Source organism: Apodemus sylvaticus, chromosome 7 (genome assembly GCF_947179515.1).
Source record: "Apodemus sylvaticus chromosome 7, mApoSyl1.1, whole genome shotgun sequence".
NCBI classification, from domain to species: Eukaryota; Metazoa; Chordata; class Mammalia; order Rodentia; family Muridae; genus Apodemus; species Apodemus sylvaticus.
Genome location: NC_067478.1, coordinates 71,616,563 through 71,633,931, shown reverse-complemented (window position 1 = coordinate 71,633,931; position 17,369 = coordinate 71,616,563). Strand labels below are relative to the sequence as shown.

The 17,369-nt window shown below is 49.3% G+C and overlaps 1 protein-coding gene and 1 long non-coding RNA gene across 11 annotated transcripts in view; one reads left to right on the top strand and one right to left on the bottom strand.

The window, feature by feature from the left end:
- Window positions 1–235: 235 nt before the first annotated feature.
- The window catches only part of Scamp5 (secretory carrier membrane protein 5), a 25,427-nt gene continuing 8,293 nt past the window's right edge, over window positions 236–17,369 (bottom strand). For 2 of the 7 annotated variants that reach the window (XM_052188235.1, XM_052188237.1), the window contains exons 2-7: window positions 10,912–10,965; window positions 10,040–10,168; window positions 5,560–5,716; window positions 4,532–4,633; window positions 4,035–4,152; window positions 236–2,776 (exon numbers count right to left, since the gene is read on the bottom strand). In XM_052188235.1, the coding sequence (XP_052044195.1) occupies window positions 2,582–2,776; window positions 4,035–4,152; window positions 4,532–4,633; window positions 5,560–5,716; window positions 10,040–10,168; window positions 10,912–10,918 (708 nt within the window). In that variant the 5' untranslated portion in view covers window positions 10,919–10,965 and the 3' untranslated portion in view covers window positions 236–2,581. Of the gene's footprint in view, window positions 2,777–4,034; window positions 4,153–4,531; window positions 4,634–5,559; window positions 5,717–10,039; window positions 10,169–10,911; window positions 10,966–11,957; window positions 12,176–16,751; window positions 16,789–17,369 lie in introns of those variants that run through there. The other 5 variants (XM_052188240.1, XM_052188239.1, XM_052188236.1 and 2 more) reach the window with 4 other exon arrangements.
- On the top strand, window positions 8,716–9,149 carry LOC127689011 (uncharacterized). 4 transcript variants are annotated; one of them, XR_007978815.1, is made up of 3 exons: window positions 8,716–8,805; window positions 8,843–8,953; window positions 9,065–9,149. It is a non-coding gene; the product is annotated as an uncharacterized LOC127689011 (long non-coding RNA). The 4 variants fall into 4 exon arrangements; XR_007978816.1 differs by having other exon boundaries at window positions 8,843–8,990; XR_007978817.1 differs by having other exon boundaries at window positions 8,917–8,990; window positions 9,028–9,119.

Sequence of the window (17,369 nt, the reverse complement as noted above, 5' to 3'; positions counted from 1 at the left end):
CCATTCCCCTCACTCAGTGTTACCGACCACCCCTAGTTCCTAACTGGTAGTTGTGGCAACTACTTCATGGCCAACTCAAGGCTGCTTCAGAGGAAGGATCACAAAGAAGTGCACGGTTTTTGGCATCACAAGATTACCAAGTCACAGATCCACTCAACTCAATTCCATACCCCTGCCTCACATCCCACACCAAGGCTCGAGACCCACATGGTGACAAGTAACACAACGGAATAGACAGGGTCAAACGATCCCCTTTATTATGTTCATCCAGTTACACAGATAGACACTGGCTCAGGCAGGTCAACTGCCAATGAGAGGATAGTTTGTGTCTCTCAGAAACAAGGGGCAGTGGGCCCCAGGAGAATGCAAAAGCAGGTCACTGGCTGGCGACAGACAGGAGGGTGGCCAGCATCAACTGGGCCCTCCCACCACACCCCTCAAGCAAACCATCTGTGTCCAGCCCCATTTCTCTCATTCCCTCCTCATGAAAGTGCATAGTTGCCTGGAGATGCAGCATCCCAGTGCCTGAGCAGCTGGGCCAGACACTGGTAACAGGCTTTCCCAAGGGCAGTGCCAGGCATGGCCAATAGGTCTGAGCCAGGAAAGAGGAAAGGCAGCTAGGACAGGAAGTTGACTGGGGGAAACATCCAACAGCTGTGGATGCGAGGCTGGCAGCTGGATCACAGCCCTTCTGGAAGTACCAGAGGACTAAGAGAAGGGGAGCCAGGAGAGGGGAAGAGGAGAAGAGAGGACCTAGCCCTAGAATTTCTTAGGGTGGCAGGAGCTATGACAACTGCTCTCCATAGAGAAAACAGTAGGGGAGAGAATCAACTAAGCCCAGGGAGTCAATAGGAAGGGAACTTTGCACACACTCTTGGTTCTCTTACAAGGAAGAAGCTGAAAAATCAAAGCTTTGAGGTGGCCTGAAACCAAGTCTTAGGATCCAAGGCAAATCAACCTTTTTCCAGTCTCCCTAGCCTAGGTGGGTTTCTGTTGCAAGGAGGTGAGAGACAGCCAGCTGCTCCTTGGTAAGGCCCACCCACCTCAGGCCTCACACAGAGCGGGGATATGCTACCAGACACGTCCACACACTGCTTGAAAGATACAGTCCCAGGAACTAAGATCAGTCTAGCGAGAGATGACTCAAGGGAGTTCCAAGAGAACTCAGGAAGAGCCAGAAATCAAGTCCTGTAGTTCTCTTGAACGGAAGAGGAGGGGAGGGCAGAACCCAGTAAACTAAAGGCAGAGCCCTCCTTCCCTTCCTCCCTGCTGACTGGCATCCTATTCAGGACATTGTGCCTGCAGCTTGAACTGGGCCCCGGAGCATCTCCACAGAATGTGTCCTGTAGCCAAGGGCAAGGGAGACTGCAGAGGAGAGCCACCCTCTCAGTGGGTCCTATTTGACTTCTCTGATCCTCCCCCTTCAGACCTGGCCTCTGACCTCTCTCCTTTCTGCCAGGCTCAATTAGAACAGCTACTTCTCCCGGGAATCCAGTGGTCACTCTGAGAAGCTAGAAGCCCTCACCTCCCCCAGGGACCAATGATGAGTTGCATGCCCTCTGCTCCACCACTCCCTTTACACCTGCAGGTGCCTCGTACAACCCAGCAGGAAATGCAGAGCAGCTAAAGTGGATCTGGGCAGAAAGGGATGGAGGTCAGGAGAAGGAGAGACACGGAGAAGCCCGCCTCTGCAGGCCGGACTTTCAGAATTAAGGAGACCAGCTCTGCATTTCCATTCCCTGGGTGTCAAGGACCAAATGGGCTCTGAACCCCCAAGCTGTGTGCCCCTTTCACATCAGGGTTGGCTCAGCTCCCAGGCCAGTTTCCTGGAACTGGGGAGTGGATTTGGGGGATCTGGGCAGTCTTAAAAGCAGACATAACTGAGACACTCAGCCTTAGGAAGACAAAGAAAAGCTACTTGGGGAGGAAAAAGATCTGGGAGAGTCAGCTAGGGAAATGAGCACAAAGAATCTCACAGTGAGGGAGAAACAGGTGGGAGGGGGAGTTGAGGGAGGACTACAGGGAGGACTGTAGGAGCAAGGGAGCATTGTCTCTGTCCCACCCCCTAGAACCTGCCTATCACCACGTACACTAATACTGTTGCTTCCCAATGGGACTAAAGGCAGAAATAGCTTAGGCTCATAATCCTGCACACGGTAGCAGGCTCTCTGCTGGGCTTCCCCCTGCCCCGTGGAGTCCCTGGGCCAGGGTCAGAAGGGACAACCTGATGGATGGAGGGGCTGGTTTAGTTCTAAACATACATCTAGCACCACAACAAGAGATCTCCACTGTACATTATTTCACAAGGGGACATAGACTTGGCTACCAATGCACAGAAACACTTCTTGTGCAGTGTGTAGTTCCCGGTGTGCCAAGGGCAGGACCCAAAGGGTGGGGTCAGGGGATAGACACAGACATATACATATACATATATATATATATATATAACTCTGATTCTTTGTACAAAGTTGGGGAGGAGAAAAGGGAAGGGGGAACCCTGCTTGGTCACCACACAGATGATGTGGCTCGAGCCCCCTGTCCCACTGGCCCCCAGCCCTGCCTCCTGGTGGGCTTGGCTGGCTCACATCTCGTTGGAGTACGTGTAGTTGGGAGTGGCAGAATATTGAGTCTGCGGTTGATTCATGGCGCCCTGCGCAGCCCCCATGGCTGCGTTCTGGGCCGCCTGCTGCACGTGTGGGTTCTTCCACGCTCCGGTGGTCCATTCCTCCTGAGCTTTGCTGAAGCTGCCTCCGCTACCCCGGTAGAACTTATGAACCTGGAGAAAGAACCATAGGGAATGGTTAGTCAGGGGAAAGCACGCAGGGCACAGCGTTGCATCCAGCAGGCCCGAAAGGGGCAGGAGAAGCATGATTCAAGAGGCTGTCTGAAAAACAAAAAACAAAAACAGGAGCAGTGACTGCCACATGCCTGGAACCCCAGCCCTTGGGGAGACAAAGGTGTGTCATTCTTCAATAGGCCGAGTTTGAGGCCAGCCTGAGTTTCATAAATTCCTATCTCAAAAAATAAAAATAAAAGATTAAAGCTGGGCATGATGGTGCACGCCTTTAATCCTAGCACTTGGGAGGCACAGGCAAAAGTGGATCTGAGTTCAAGGTCAGCCTGGGCTACAGAGAGAGGTCCAGGACAGCTAGACAGGGCTACAGAAAAAAAATCCTGTCTCAAAAAGCCAAAAATTAATAATAATAATAGTAATAATAATAATAATGACAACATTAAAAAGTGGGTGGGGAGCTGTTCAGAAAACAGATCCTTTTGTAAAAAATCAGTTCTCAGAGTAAGTAACTCAGAAGACTTCTATGTTGTGTTCTGTGTGTGTGTGTGTGTGTGTGTGTGTGTGTGCCTCCAGTCTCAGTTCTTGCCTTCCTCCTAGTTTGAGACAAGGTTTCTTGTTTTGTTTTGTTTTGTTGCCACTGTGTACATCAGGCTAGCTGGCCCACAGGTCTCCTGCCTCCGGTTCCCATCTTGCCACAGGAGCGCTAGGATGTCGGGTGCTCGTAGTGCCTGGCTTCTATGAGCACCTAGGGTGCAGGTGTTCACACTCAGATCTCACAGTGCACAGCAAGTGTTTTTGCCGCTGGGGCACCTCCCCGGCAGGCAGCCCACTTATGTGTGTCACATGCAAACACAGAGGGCGTTCACTTGTCTGTCTGTGTAGAGGGCAGAGGTCAACTTCAGCCATCTTCTTCCACAGCTCTCTACCTCCTATTTGAGAACGCCACTCTCTCTCTGACCTCTACCCTTTCAGCTAGGCTGGCCCGCCCTAAGACCTCCAATCTTCCTGCTTCTGCTCTGCTCCTGGCTGTGGCGCTGTGATCATTTGCCACCATGTCAGGCTGTGGATTCTAGGGAATCCATACTCAGGCCCAAATGCTCATGACGCAAGCCTTTTACCCACCATCTTCACTTACCCATCATCTCAGCCTCCTGAAGCCTCTTGTAACCCGGAGGAGGGATGGCTTCAGGTCTCAGTCCCCTCCCACAGCCACCCCCTCACCCTCCATGTTGACACATACCATGCTAAGGGCGATGAAGGAAAAGACGGCCACAACTGTGAACATGACCGTGGGAATGAGCATCACCACCGCTGAGCCAATGTTCGTCCCGAAGAAGGAGATGGTGGCAATCCAGCCGCTGTAGGAAGAAGCCAGCTGTGGGGCTATGATGTAGGAAAAGGGAACCCGGGAGCCATCCCAAGTATCATCTCCTCAGGGAGGAGCCACAGAGAGGCCATATTTCTGGTATTCCACAGCCTATGTTCCCAGAGCTCCTGAGCCAGGCTTTTCCTCTCCAGCTTTCCTGCAAAGTCTGACACTCCTTGGCTACCCGGACACCCCTCCCCAGTTTCCCTTCCCCTCTAATCTATGATGAACGCTACTCCACAACCCAAAAGCCTCTCTTTCTATCCATATTAAGCCATTAAGTGCCCATAAAAGCAAAGTATCTTAGCACCCAGGCAAGCAAACAACACGTGTGCTACTCCAGCGGCCCAGGTCAGACTTTTGCCTCTTACCAGACACCCCAGCCTGGAATCCCCACAGCCTGGATGATGCTGATAACCAGCTGAGCCATGAAGGTGAAGAAGAACGCCATGAAGCTGAAGGAGCTGTCTGTCCTGTAGCGGAGAAGATGCTTTGTCACCTGGCAGGGGCACTGGGCTTCCCTGCACTCATGAACCCGGAAGCTCCTCTGGGCATAAGGACAAGCAAACAACCCAAGCACTTTAAATGAGAATGTAGAAGGCTAGCCTTCATCTATAGATCTGTAAAGGTTTCCCTGAGTTAGGCCTGTGTGCAAGAAAGGGATGTCCTCATAAAAGGACCGTCCCAGCACATAGATTAATGACCCTACTGGCACAGAGCTAGATGGCTTCATTGTGGGAAAAACAAGCAGCTCCATTATCAAGGAACTGGAATGGGGCTGGGTGGCTCTATAGGCTCAGAAACAGAAAGTCTCAGCGGCATAGAAAAGAGACCTTATTGACACCACAACGGTAGCTGATTGGCACATAAATGGCTAGTCCTGTTGATAAAGAGATTTACGGCTCCATGGTACTGAAATGAATATTCTGCTGGCACCAACTCAGCCTTGTTGCTATATGCAGCTCTAATGGAACAAAAATTGAAAATCCCAGTTGGCACTGGATAGACACTCACTGGCACCCCATCAATGCATAGATAGGTATTCCCTTTGGCACAGAGTTGGATATCATTGGCCCGTGAATAGTATCCATGGGTCTTAGCTGGCTGCTTCCACATGAATAAAGGGTTTTCTTGGTACCTAATCAGTTATTCCCCACTGGTGCAAGGATGGACAGCTCCACCAAGACAGCACCATAGGCAAAACTTAACAAGAAAGGTAGACTGAAGAAGAAAGGAACTAAGAAAGGTCCCACTCCCAACCCTCTCACCCCAGCCAGGAACTCCCAGGAATCCCAAGCTCCACCTGACAGTCCCAGTCAAAGGTGAACAGCAAATGGAGTGTGGAATAGCAGTCAGAGGGAAACAGGGGTAGGAGCTGGGGTCAGCACCAGCCACTTACTTGAAGGCCTTGTAAATGGGCCGAAACCAGCAGACGTAGGAGCAAGGTGTGAAGAGGATGAGCCAGAGAAAGGCCAGGCCAAAGTTGGTGGCTCCCCCGCCTCCGATCAGCCACGCGAGACAGCCCACCAGGTTCACGGCCAGCGTGACGCTGTTCACTGCAGACCCAGGAGCACATGCACACACAGAGATAGACACCAGATACACACAGAGACACCAAAGTCCATACAGAGATATGTGAGTGTCCAGACATGGAGACACACACCAGGGATTCCATACAGACGCACAACCAAATACATAGCAAGAACACAGACAAGCGGCAAGATAATGAACAAATATGGACATACATGCATAAATGCAAATACATACATACAGAGAGAGAGAAAGAGAAGACCCACAAGCCATACCAATGAATACACAAGACACACACACACACACACACACACACACGCACACACACAATACAGACTGTAAGAAAGCAAGCTGGGAGCTTGGGTCAGCACTGCCCCAGTCCACCCTTGGGAGTCTGAGAAATCCCAGTAACTAAGAGTCTCTAGAGCAAGAACCCAGAGCTTCTGCCCAGCAAGGCCCCTGGAAGGATCTCAAAGCCTTGGGGTCCTGTCCTAGTAAGAAAGGCCTCTGGGGTGTGAGGGGAGGGGTTGGGTGAGCAGCGTTAGAATTGAGCTTAGCATGCAATAGTCCCAATCAAAGGTGAACAGCAGATGGAGTGTGGAATAGCAGTCAGAAGGAAACAGGGGTAGGAGCTGGGTCAGCACCAACCACTTACTTGAAGGCCTTGTAAATGGGCCGAAACCTATCTATCCACAAGACCACAAGTCGGCCCTTGGTCCTCCCAGACCACAGCAATCACCAACCCCAAAGAAAGAGATCATCTTATCTTTTCTTACAAAGCAAGGACAGGAAATAGAAAAAAAAGGACCTAAAAACATCTCTTCAAACTACGAGGCCACCTGCCTGGCACTTCAGTGGGGTGGACAGCAGTGGCTGGGAACTCAGTCCTTGTCTGACACATTTCTTAGACTACTATCTTCTTCCTCCAAGATGTCTTCCTTACCTATGATCCTATCCTCTGACCTGCAGATCTGGGCTGCTCTGCAGTTCCCCAAGTGTAATTTCAATCCATCACCCAGACTAGAAATTCCTCAGTGGTGAAATCCAGACTCCTCTTCCTTTCTCACTTCACCTAGAAGATCCTAAAACTCAGATCACTCCGTCACAGCCAGCAGAGGTCTAAAGACGCTTCATTTTACAGAAAAGAAAATGGATGCTGGCACTAACACACACCTAGGTCCTCAGACCTAGGAGCTCTTCCTTGAACATCGGATGAGTCTCCAAAGACCTGCTAAGTCAATACAGGAAGGTGGGCTCAGTCTTGGCCCCAGTCAGCCACCTCTGCTCGATCTTCTCAATCTCAAGGCTCAGATACATTTTTCTTCAGGACCAAAGCACCTGACGGGCACCTAGCAAGGACTTAAGAAGATATTTATAGCTCTTAAATCCAGCTTCTGGACCAGATCTTCTCACGTGGGTGGAGTTCCAGGAGCCCAGGGGTCAGGCAGAATGCTCCCCTAACCCTACTCAGCCTATGTCACCTCTGCAGCTGCACCCATCTCAGGGCCCCCATAACAAATATGGATATTTCTTGTGCATTTCAGGTGTTTCCTCCATTCCTGTTGATTGTTCCAAAGTTTCCTAGAGCATTGTTATACTTACTAATTTTGCTTGTTCTTTTAAAACAGCAATTTGTGTGTGTGTGTCTATGTATGTGTGTGTCTGTAATATATGTGTGTGTATGTGTTTGCCATGGTGCACATATGTGAAAGTCAGAGTCGGTTCTCTCCTTCCACTACATGGACTCTAAGGACCAAACTCGGGTTGTCAGAGTTGGCCCGTTGGCCTGACTCTTTGCATAGAAAAGACACCATCCGTTTTCATGCTGGCTAGCTGGCTCCTCCCTGGCTCACCCATCTCTAGCTCACTTGCTCTAGCATGTATGTTGCAATTCTCCCTGTCTTCAGTAAGGGCACCCCTGACTCAGCCAGTACCTCTCCAGCCATGAGGCATTCTCCCTTCACTCTTCTCCTTGTCCAGCTCAGAGCCTGCAATTCTTTGTTATACACCCTTTTCTTTCTTCTTTTGAGATAGGTTCTCACTGTACGACTCGGGTTGACACAGAACTTACTATGCAGACAAGGCTGGCATTGAGTTCACAGAGACCCATGTGCCTCTGCCTCCTAAGTGCAGGAATTAAAGCTGTGCATTAACCCAGAATGACCATAACACATGTCTTTACTTGAGCTGAATACCCTTAAGAAAAAAAGGTGTTGCCCTGGGAAAGCCTGAAAGAACTAGAAAGTCATAGAAACCAACCTCAGATGACCCTGGGCATGCCTCAGAGATCTTGGAGGCTGGGGTTAGCATCCTCACCTTCTGCTACAAAGGCAAGGATGCTAACCCCACCTGCCTTCCCCAAAACCCTGACCCTCAGTCCTCCTCCATATATTTTTTTTAAAACTGTTTATTTTTTATTATTTATGTGTATGGGTATTCTGCCTGCATGTGTATCTGTATACGCATGCAGTACCTGTGGTGGCCAGAAGAGAGCCTAGAACTGGAGTTACAGTCAGTTGTAAACTTCCATCTTGGTGCTGGAAATTGAACCCTGGTCCTCTGGAAGAATAAACAGTACTCTTAACTGCTGAGCCATCTCTCCAGTCCTCTCCTCCTTATTTAATGGGAAAAACAGAAGCCATCAGATGTAATTTCATTTTCTTTCCAATATCTACAGGCTACCCATATCTGTCCAACTTCTCCTCTTCTCACATTATAGGGCAGGAGACCTTTCTCTGCTCGTAGGCCACAGTAGGTCGTGGGACAGTCTATGAGCCTGACCCTTTGCTCTTACTGACTACTGCCCCATGAAGGAACTGTTGTAAAGATGCTGATTTTTGTTTGCTTGCTTTTTATTCTCATTCTCCTTTCCCCGCTCTGTTGTGTGTGTGTGTGTCCGTGTGTCCGTGTGTCCGTGTGTCCGTATATGTATTTGCCACAGTGCACATGTGGAGGTCAGAGGACAACTTTCAGGAGCCTCTCTTTACATCTACCTTGTTAAGGCACGGTCCCTCCTGTTTCTGTACTTTACACTCCAAATTCAGCCAGCCTTCCTAGTGTCCAGGTGTTTGTGCCCTGTCTCTGCCTTCTATCTTGCCCTGTACTGGGATTATAGGTATGTAACATCACATCCATCTGTACTGGGATTACAGGTATGTAACATCACATCCATCTGTACTGGGATTGCAGGTATGTAACATCACATCCATCTGTACTGGGATTGCAGGTATGTAACATCACATCCATCTGTACTGGGATTGCAGGTATGTAACATCACATCCATCTGTACTGGGATTGCAGGTATGTAACATCACATCCATCTGTACTGGGATTACAGGTATGTAACATCACATCCATCTGTACTGGGATTGCAGGTATGTAACATCACATCATCTGTACTGGGATTACAGGTATGTAACATCACATCCATCTGTACTGAGATTGCAGGTATGTAACATCACATCCATCTTTTTACATGGGTTCTAGGTACGGAACTCAAGTTATCGGGCTTGTGGACCAAGAGCGTTCACTCCTTCTTCCCAAACTGAGATACTCACTAGCCCAAGACAGCACTCTCTACTACCCTCTTGACAGAATGGAGCCCAGGGCTGAGTCACAGCAGTGTCACCTGTAACAGATGCCAACTGCAGTCACACTACAGCCTGTCCCTCTCACATTCCTAAGCAGTATCTTCTGAGAGCCCTGAGCAAAGTCAAGTCTATACACCTCATGACAACACCACTCCACTAGCCTGTCTCAGACCATGACAACTCGGCTCCTCTAAACTCTCCTCCCCAAATCCTCAGAGCATTAGAACCCTAGACCGTTTGGCTGCCTGAAACCACAGCTATCCGTGAGCGGTACTCTCTTTCTACAACAGAGAGCCTGCTGTTTGGGGAGCAGAGCATCCAAGCCAGGCTCCATGTCTCCTAACCAACTCCCAGTTGAATGCTCTTCTCTTTGAGAAGTACATCAAGAAACATGAGGCTTTAAAAGAAAGGCTCTTCTCCAAATCCAGAATCTTGGCAATCACCACAGGTCCACAGGTTCCTTGGAAAAGTATTCCAGGGGGGAGGGGTAAAGAAGCAAAAAGAAAAAGCAGTGCAAAGAGAAACCCCACTCTGTGAACAAGAGAGAACATGGAGGGGAAGAAAAGAGAGGCCTATGAAAGACACTGAGGCCCAGTGGGCAAGCGGCCAGTGAAAGTGAGCTTGCTGGGGACCAGCGGGGCATTTCCCAGGCCATGCAGATGCTACAGCTGGAAAGCAGGGTGTGCTGCACGCCCCCCCCATCCCCCCACCCCCCGCGCCCCAACGCCAGCACTTCACCCTCATCCCTACAGCACTCACACATCCAGAGGTAGTAGAGGCGCTTGGTCAAGCTGAGATGCTGAGGAGGGATGTCTGCCTCGAAGTCTTGGTAGAAACATGGCTTCAGCGGGATGAATTTGGGCAATGGTGGGAAGTTGTTCACTTTCTCTGTGGGGGAGGGAGACACAGCACAGGGCATTACCTTGGCTATCTCCCCTGGCCTCCCTTCTTGGTCCTATAGGTCCTATACGCCCCTCCCCTCCTGGCTGGACTGCCTATAGAGCCTATATACTCCTGGCCTTGTGCCCTGGTTGCTCTGCTGTCCCCACCCAAATGTCCCTACTTCTCGAATAGGCCAAGAAATCAGAGGTGCTAAAACAGCATCTATCAAATGAACACGAAAATAATAAAAGCTGCCGTGGGGTAAAGTGTTCTCCACACATAGAGCAAGTTCTCTGGCATGGGTGAGTCTGGAGACGTGGATTCTGGCCTCGACCTCATCACTAGTCATTCAATGCGCTGCCCCTTTCCAGACCTCAGCTATTCAGGGGACTAGATCTAGGCTACATGGGTTTTAAAGTTTTCGCCAGCTTTGGCACCGTGTACCTCTGAACCTTTAGAAACCAGAGGAAAAAGTCTCAAAGTACAATAGTAACACCAGAGAATGGGTAGACTGCCAGGCTGAGACGTAGTTAACTGGAGGGTAAGACAGGGTTCTGAAGATGCTCGATTCAGGTCCCCAGGCTCAAATTCTAACACAGGGCTAGATGAAGCTATGACATTCTCAGACAAGCCACAGTTGGGGGTTGGGGGACAAGCGAACAAGAGCGCACACAGAAAGGAGGGCTAGGACAAGGGCCAGATACTTTATGTTTTTCACATCTACCCCAACACGGCCCACCCCACCTTACCCGCCATGATGGACCAGCGGCTCAGAAGGCCTGCTCACACCTCTCTGTCCTGACCTGGAAGGAAAGAAAAACGAGATGAGAACGAGGATCAGCACAACCTCTTACTCAGCTCCTCTCCTCACTCCAGCTTTGCCTCATGCTCTCAGAGGCAGGACACGCCCCCACTCCCACTGCAGAATGAAGAGCAAGCAGCAGCTCTCCAGCCCCAGGAGTCCACATCAGCCACATCCCTCTAGCTGTTCCCACCATGTTCGTTAGTTTTAAATGTCAACTAGTCGCAATCTGGAATCACCGGGGAAGAGAGCCCCAACTGGCGAGTTGCGTAGATCAGGTTGGTCTATGGGTATGTCTGTGAGGGACTGTCTTGACTGTTGACCGGTGTGGGAAGACTCAGACCGCCATTCCCGGGCAGGCGATCCTGGACTATGTTAGGGAAGAAGACTTGCTGAGCAGAGCTGGTAAGCAAGCAGTGTCTCTGTGTTTCCTTGTCTCTGCTCATGACTGTGGACGAGATGTAACTAGCTGTTTATGGTCCTGCCTCGACTTTCCCCTCAGTGATAGATTATGACCTGGAACTATAAGCATAACAAATGCTTCCCTCCCCTAAGTCACTTTTGGCCAGCATATTTTGTTTTGTTGTTTTATTTTGAGACAGGGTCTTACTATGCAGCCCTGGCTGGCCTGGTACCCACTATGTAAACCAGGCTGGTCTTGAACTCAGAGACCACCTGCCTCTCTCTCCTAAATAGGGAGACTGAAAGTATGCACCACCAACTCCAGTTGGTCAGGATGTTTTATAACAGCAACAGAAATGAAACTAGAACCACTGTTTGCCTGGAGGCACAAAGTCTATCCTCAGAAAACCCCACCCAGGGGATGGAGAGAACTCAGGAGGATAAAAGCAGCTTCCATCTGGTGACTTTAGTTAGGTCCTTAGGACCCACAGTGGAAGACAAGAACTGGCTCCCAAAGCCTGACCTCTGATCACATGTGACACAAACAACAGTAAATAAATAAGTCAATGAATAAACAGAAAGAAAACTCACAGATGGTAGGCAAGGCCGTCCATCCTCTGCCCTGCAGAGGATGCCCTCCCTCGCGCCATGCATTTACTGATTAGAACTTCATTATCCAGGCAGAGGTCGCACACACCTTTGATCCCAGTGCTTGGGAGGCAGAAGCAGGCAGATCTCTGTGAGTTCAAGGTCAGCCTGGTCTACATAGTGAGTTCCTGATCAGTCAGGTGCTACACAGAGAAATCCTGTCTCAAAAACACAAAACAAACAATGACCCACTTCATTCTATGCCAGACACCAAGGAAAGAGACTGAGCAAGACAGATGTGGCCTCTGCCCTGCACATGACGCAGTCCATAGTTCTCTGCTGTCAGTCACACGGCAGTGACCAGCCTGCTGTGCTGCTTCACACTTGCAGCCCTAGCACTCTGGAGGCTGGCACGGGCTCGAAACCAGCCTAGGCCACCATAGAAACTGGGATTCCTGAGACTAGTAGGGGACCCAGAGGTGGAGCTGCAGGATAAAAGGAAGAAAGACAGACTCCCACTCACTTAGCCCCCCCCCAGGCAGATGATGATGGCCCACGACCAGAGGCAAGGTGAGAAGTGGTCCAGGGTCCAGGGAGGACAAGCTGTGTTGTGGCCATGGTGGGAAGACTGGCAGGCAGGGCTGTGTGCCAACATTTGGAGTATATGAGGTCAGAAACTGAGCAGAAGCCTGCCTGGTACATGCCTGAAGTCATCGGTTAAGGCTGTAAAGGTAATCTCCTCTGTACTGTATAGAAGCATCACCTGTCAATAAAATCTGATGGCCAATGAGCTGAGGCAGGATTAGAAGGTGGGACATCTGGCAGAGAGAGGAATACTGGGAGAGAATCAAGCATGGGAAAAGAATCCCCACCCAGACTCTGAGGAACTTGGACTATGAAACTAAGGAGAGGTAACTAGCCATGTGGAAAACACAGAATGGTATAAATGGGTTGATGTAAGTTACAAGCTCATCTGGGAAGAGACCTAGCTTGGCCTAGGCATTTATTCATAAATAATAAGCCTCCAAGTAGTTATTCAGGAACTGGAGTACGGGGAGAGAAGCCCCCACACACATGATGCTAAGGAGGCCATTGTGCAATCATCTGCTAGAACAGCACTCTAAGTGGACACGTATGTAATCAAGACCAAAAGAATGTCCACAGTCAAGGGCAATGGCAGCCCACCATTTTCAGAGCTTGGCTGATACAAAGTTTTGTTTTGTTTTTAAGCAATCTATGATGTACCAAAAATGAGGACACAGTCTGCAAGATAGCTCCGCGGATAAAAGCTACCACCGAGCCTGATAACAGAGCAAGTGTGAGCAGCAAATCCTTCTGAGCGAAGGAAGACACAAGCATCCTCACTATCCGTTTAACTGCTGAGTGGTGTGAACGTGTCTATGTTAAAAGTTAGAGGCAAATATGAATAATGTCAGTAATGGGTCACAAAGCCCTGGAAAAGGTGTGGCCTGGCAGAGTGGAATATAACCCTTATGTGATCTCAGCATTCACGATGCTGAGACAGGAGGAGCACAGGCAAAAGCCAGCCTGGGATACAGGGTTTGAGGAAAGGAAATGAAGGGACCTTCATTCTACCACTGTAGCTCAGTGGGAGGTCACATGATTAGAATGTACAGGCTTGAGCAGGCAGGATGGCTTAGTGGGTAAAGTACCTGAGACCAAGCTTGACCACCTAAGGCCTCACATAGTGGAAGGAAAGAAACGACTCCCACAGATTGTTCTCTAACTTCCACAAGTATCCCATGAGGCTTGTATGCCTGTGTGCATGCACACACATTAAATTTAAAAACTAAGAGGGGGAAGGGCTGGCTCAGTGATTAAGAGCACTGGGTGTGGGAAGAGAAGGGGGCTTACGGGACTTTCGGGGAGTGGGGGGCTAGAAAAGGGGAAATCATTTGAAATGTAAATAAAAAATTATATCGAATAAAAAAAAAAAAGAGCACTGGGTGCTCATCCAGAGGTCCTGAGTTCACTTCCCAGCAACCATCTGCAATGGGTTCCAACGCCCTCTTCTGGTGTGTCTGAAAATAGCAACAGTGTATGTGTGTGTGTGTGTGTGTGTGTGTGTGTGTGTGTGTGTGTATATATATATATATATATATATATATATATATATATGTATGTATGTATGTGTGTGTGTATAATAAATCTTTAAAAGGGGGGAGGGGCCGGGCGGTGGTGGTGCACGCCTGTAATCCCAGCACTCTGGGAGGCAGAGGCAGGTGGATTTCTGAGTTCGAGGCCAGCCTGGTCTACAGAGTGAGTTCCAGGACAGCCAGGGCTACACAGAGAAACCCTGTCTCAATAAAAACCAAACCCAAAAACAAAAAAAAGGGGGGGAGGAGGGGCTGGAGAGATGGCTCAGTGGTTAAGAGCATTGGCTTCTCTTGCAGAAAACTAAGGTTCAATTCCAAGCACAGACATTGTAGCTCAAAAATGTCTATAACGTCAGTTCCAAGGGACCCACTGTCCTCTTCTGACCTCTGTGGAAACCAGGCAGGCACATGGTACCCAGTACACACACACACACACACACACACACACACACACACGCAAATCATTTAAACCCAAACTAAAACTAAATCTTTCTTTAAAATGGATAGACAGACAGACAGTACAAGGCCCTGAGGCTAATCATCAGCACTGGAAAAAAATACAAACAAACAAACTGCATGGGGGATGGGGAGGAAAGTACTCTTTTGTTATTTTTAATGCGCATTACTTTATGTGTCTAAGTGGTTTGCCTGAACGTATGTCTATGCACTACACTACATGTGTGCAGTATCAGAAAAGGGCATCGGATTCCCTGGGATTGGAGTTATGGATGGTTACAAGCCACTACGTGGGACTGTAGTGGCCAAGGGTTATGGAAGAATGGTGGAGGGGAGCTTCAACCCCAGATACCTCAGACATGAGATGGCAGGAGTTGGCTACCTCTCCCATCCCAACCCAGAGCCATAACGCCAGCCCCCACCATCAACCCAGCAGGGATTTATGATCTTGACAGCCACCAGGCTTCACTCCTTCACTTTGACCTTATAAGGCTCCCCCCACCTCCACCCTGTAACTCCTGAGTATATAGAGGAAGCATCTTCCAATCCCCTGCCCTGGCCAGTGGTACACAGCCACACACATCCTGCCCCCAGAGACCTTGAGACCTCCCCAGGGGCATGAATACCCCCTTTTCACCCAATAAAACCAAACCTGTTCCCTGAAGCTGTTCCCAGCTGTGTTCTTTATCCTCACACTCATTGCTGACATCCTGCACCCCAATGGGCCTGGCTATCTGAGAGGGACACGGGGCAACACTACCATGTGGATGCTGGGAATCGAACCCAGGTCCTCTGGAAGAACAGCCAGTGCTATTACCACTGAGTCATTACAAAGATAAAGCCAAAGAAATGACTTAATTTTTACTAGAGATGTCACTCAGTGGCTTTCGGTACAAACATGAGAGACCTAATTTGAATCCCCAGTATCTAAATAAAAAGCTGAATAGGGCTATATGCGCCTGTAACCCATTGCTGTTGGTATCAGAAGATACGAGAATCAGTGGAGCTTGCCAGCCAGCCTAGCCAAAGCCAAGCAAGTTCCTGGTGGGACATCGTGTCTCAAGGTAATACAGTGGAGAATGCTAGCTGAGGATGGCTGACATCCTCTGCTGGCCTCTGGGTGAACTCACATGGGTACACACATTCACACGCACATGGGTAAGGGCACACATACCAACACAACACAACACACACACACACACACCTACTCTGCCATCCCTGCATAACAACACACAGGCAGGGATTACTTGGCTACCTAAACCATTGGAAGAAGGTTGCTATGGAAAGCAACACTGTGAGTGTCACATTTTAGACTGCTTATTAATTCTGAGAGAAAAGATATCCCTAAAATGAGAGAATCTGGCAGACCAGATTAAACGTAGCATTTGTGATAACAGAATAAAAAGACAATGTATGCACAGAAGGACACACAATCCTTTGTGTAATATTGTTGCCAAAAAATGTTAAATCTGAAAGTAAGTATGAGCCGAGCATGGTCAAGCATGCCCGTAGTGCCAGCATTAAAGAGATGGAAGCAGCAGGGTCAGGAGTTCGAGACCAGGCAGAACTACCAAAGACCCCATCTCACAAAAAAAGGGGTCAGTTAGTCATTAAAAAAGAAAAGCAGCTGTTCACAGAAAGACAACTGCCACATCGGTCTACTTATATGAGATAACAAGTCAAATTCACAATAGAAAAAAATTAAAGAAGGTCATCAATTGGGGGGAGATCTGGAAAAGAGGAGATTTGGGGGGGGGGGTCTCTGATTCAAGCAGGTGGAACAAGCCATGAATTCAATAGGTGGAAAGCAGCAGATGTGGGCAAGTGTGGGACCCTGGCATGCGGCGGGGGTCGCCCCACGCTCCCATGACACTGTACAAGCTGGAACGAGGGCCAGGAGGCAAGAGCAGGGCGTTCAGCTGATGGACGGCACACCACAGTCTAAGGGCTCTGGGGCAGCAACTTGGAAAGCTGTGGGAACCTAGACACCTCCGGGGCACCTGCTGGCAGTGCCAACAAGGACTGCACAGGAAGCAATGTCAGATCTGAATACAGGAAGGTCAGACTGGAGTTAGCTGAACAACAGAGTGAGGAAAACTGAAGAGGCCTCAGTTACGCAAGGAATACAGAGGCAGCGTGACAGGAAGCTTCCAGGGAGGGAGGAAAGGACAGGTGAAAAGGTTGAAGAGGCTGGAGGGAAGGCTCAGCGGCTAACGACACTTACTGCTGTTCGGTTCCCAGGCAGCCCACGGCCTCCTGGAACTCCAGCTTCAGGAGGTCCAACAGCTTCCGGTCTCCTTGGGCACATGAACGCACATGCGCACATCCATGCACAGACACACATGTGCACATTATCAAAACATCATAAAAGGGCGGGAAGGGATGAAAAGCAAACAGGGGCATCCCTTTCTCGAAGGCCATGGGCAGGTCTGGCTTTGCCCTTAAAACCATGGGACACCGTAAAGGATTTGTCCTTCCAAAAACAGTAACAAAAAACCCCTCAGTCTACTTTGGGATTGGTTGGTTGGAACAGGTTATCACACTGTATCCAAGACTGGCCCAGGACTCAATATGTATCCTGGCTAGCTTCAAACTCATAACAATCTTGCCTCCTTATGTGATGAGGTAACAAACATTCCCCAATAGATCCAACTCAGACAGCTATTATACAGCCAAAAAGCTAAAATTTTCATCATAAATAAATAAAACTCTGAGGGGTGGAGAGATAGCTCAGTGGGTGAACGCGCTAGCCACACGGGTCTGAAGATGAATTCAACCCCTGCATCCCAGACAGACATAGTTAAGGCTCACACTGTGATCCCATGACAGCGAGGATAGGAGA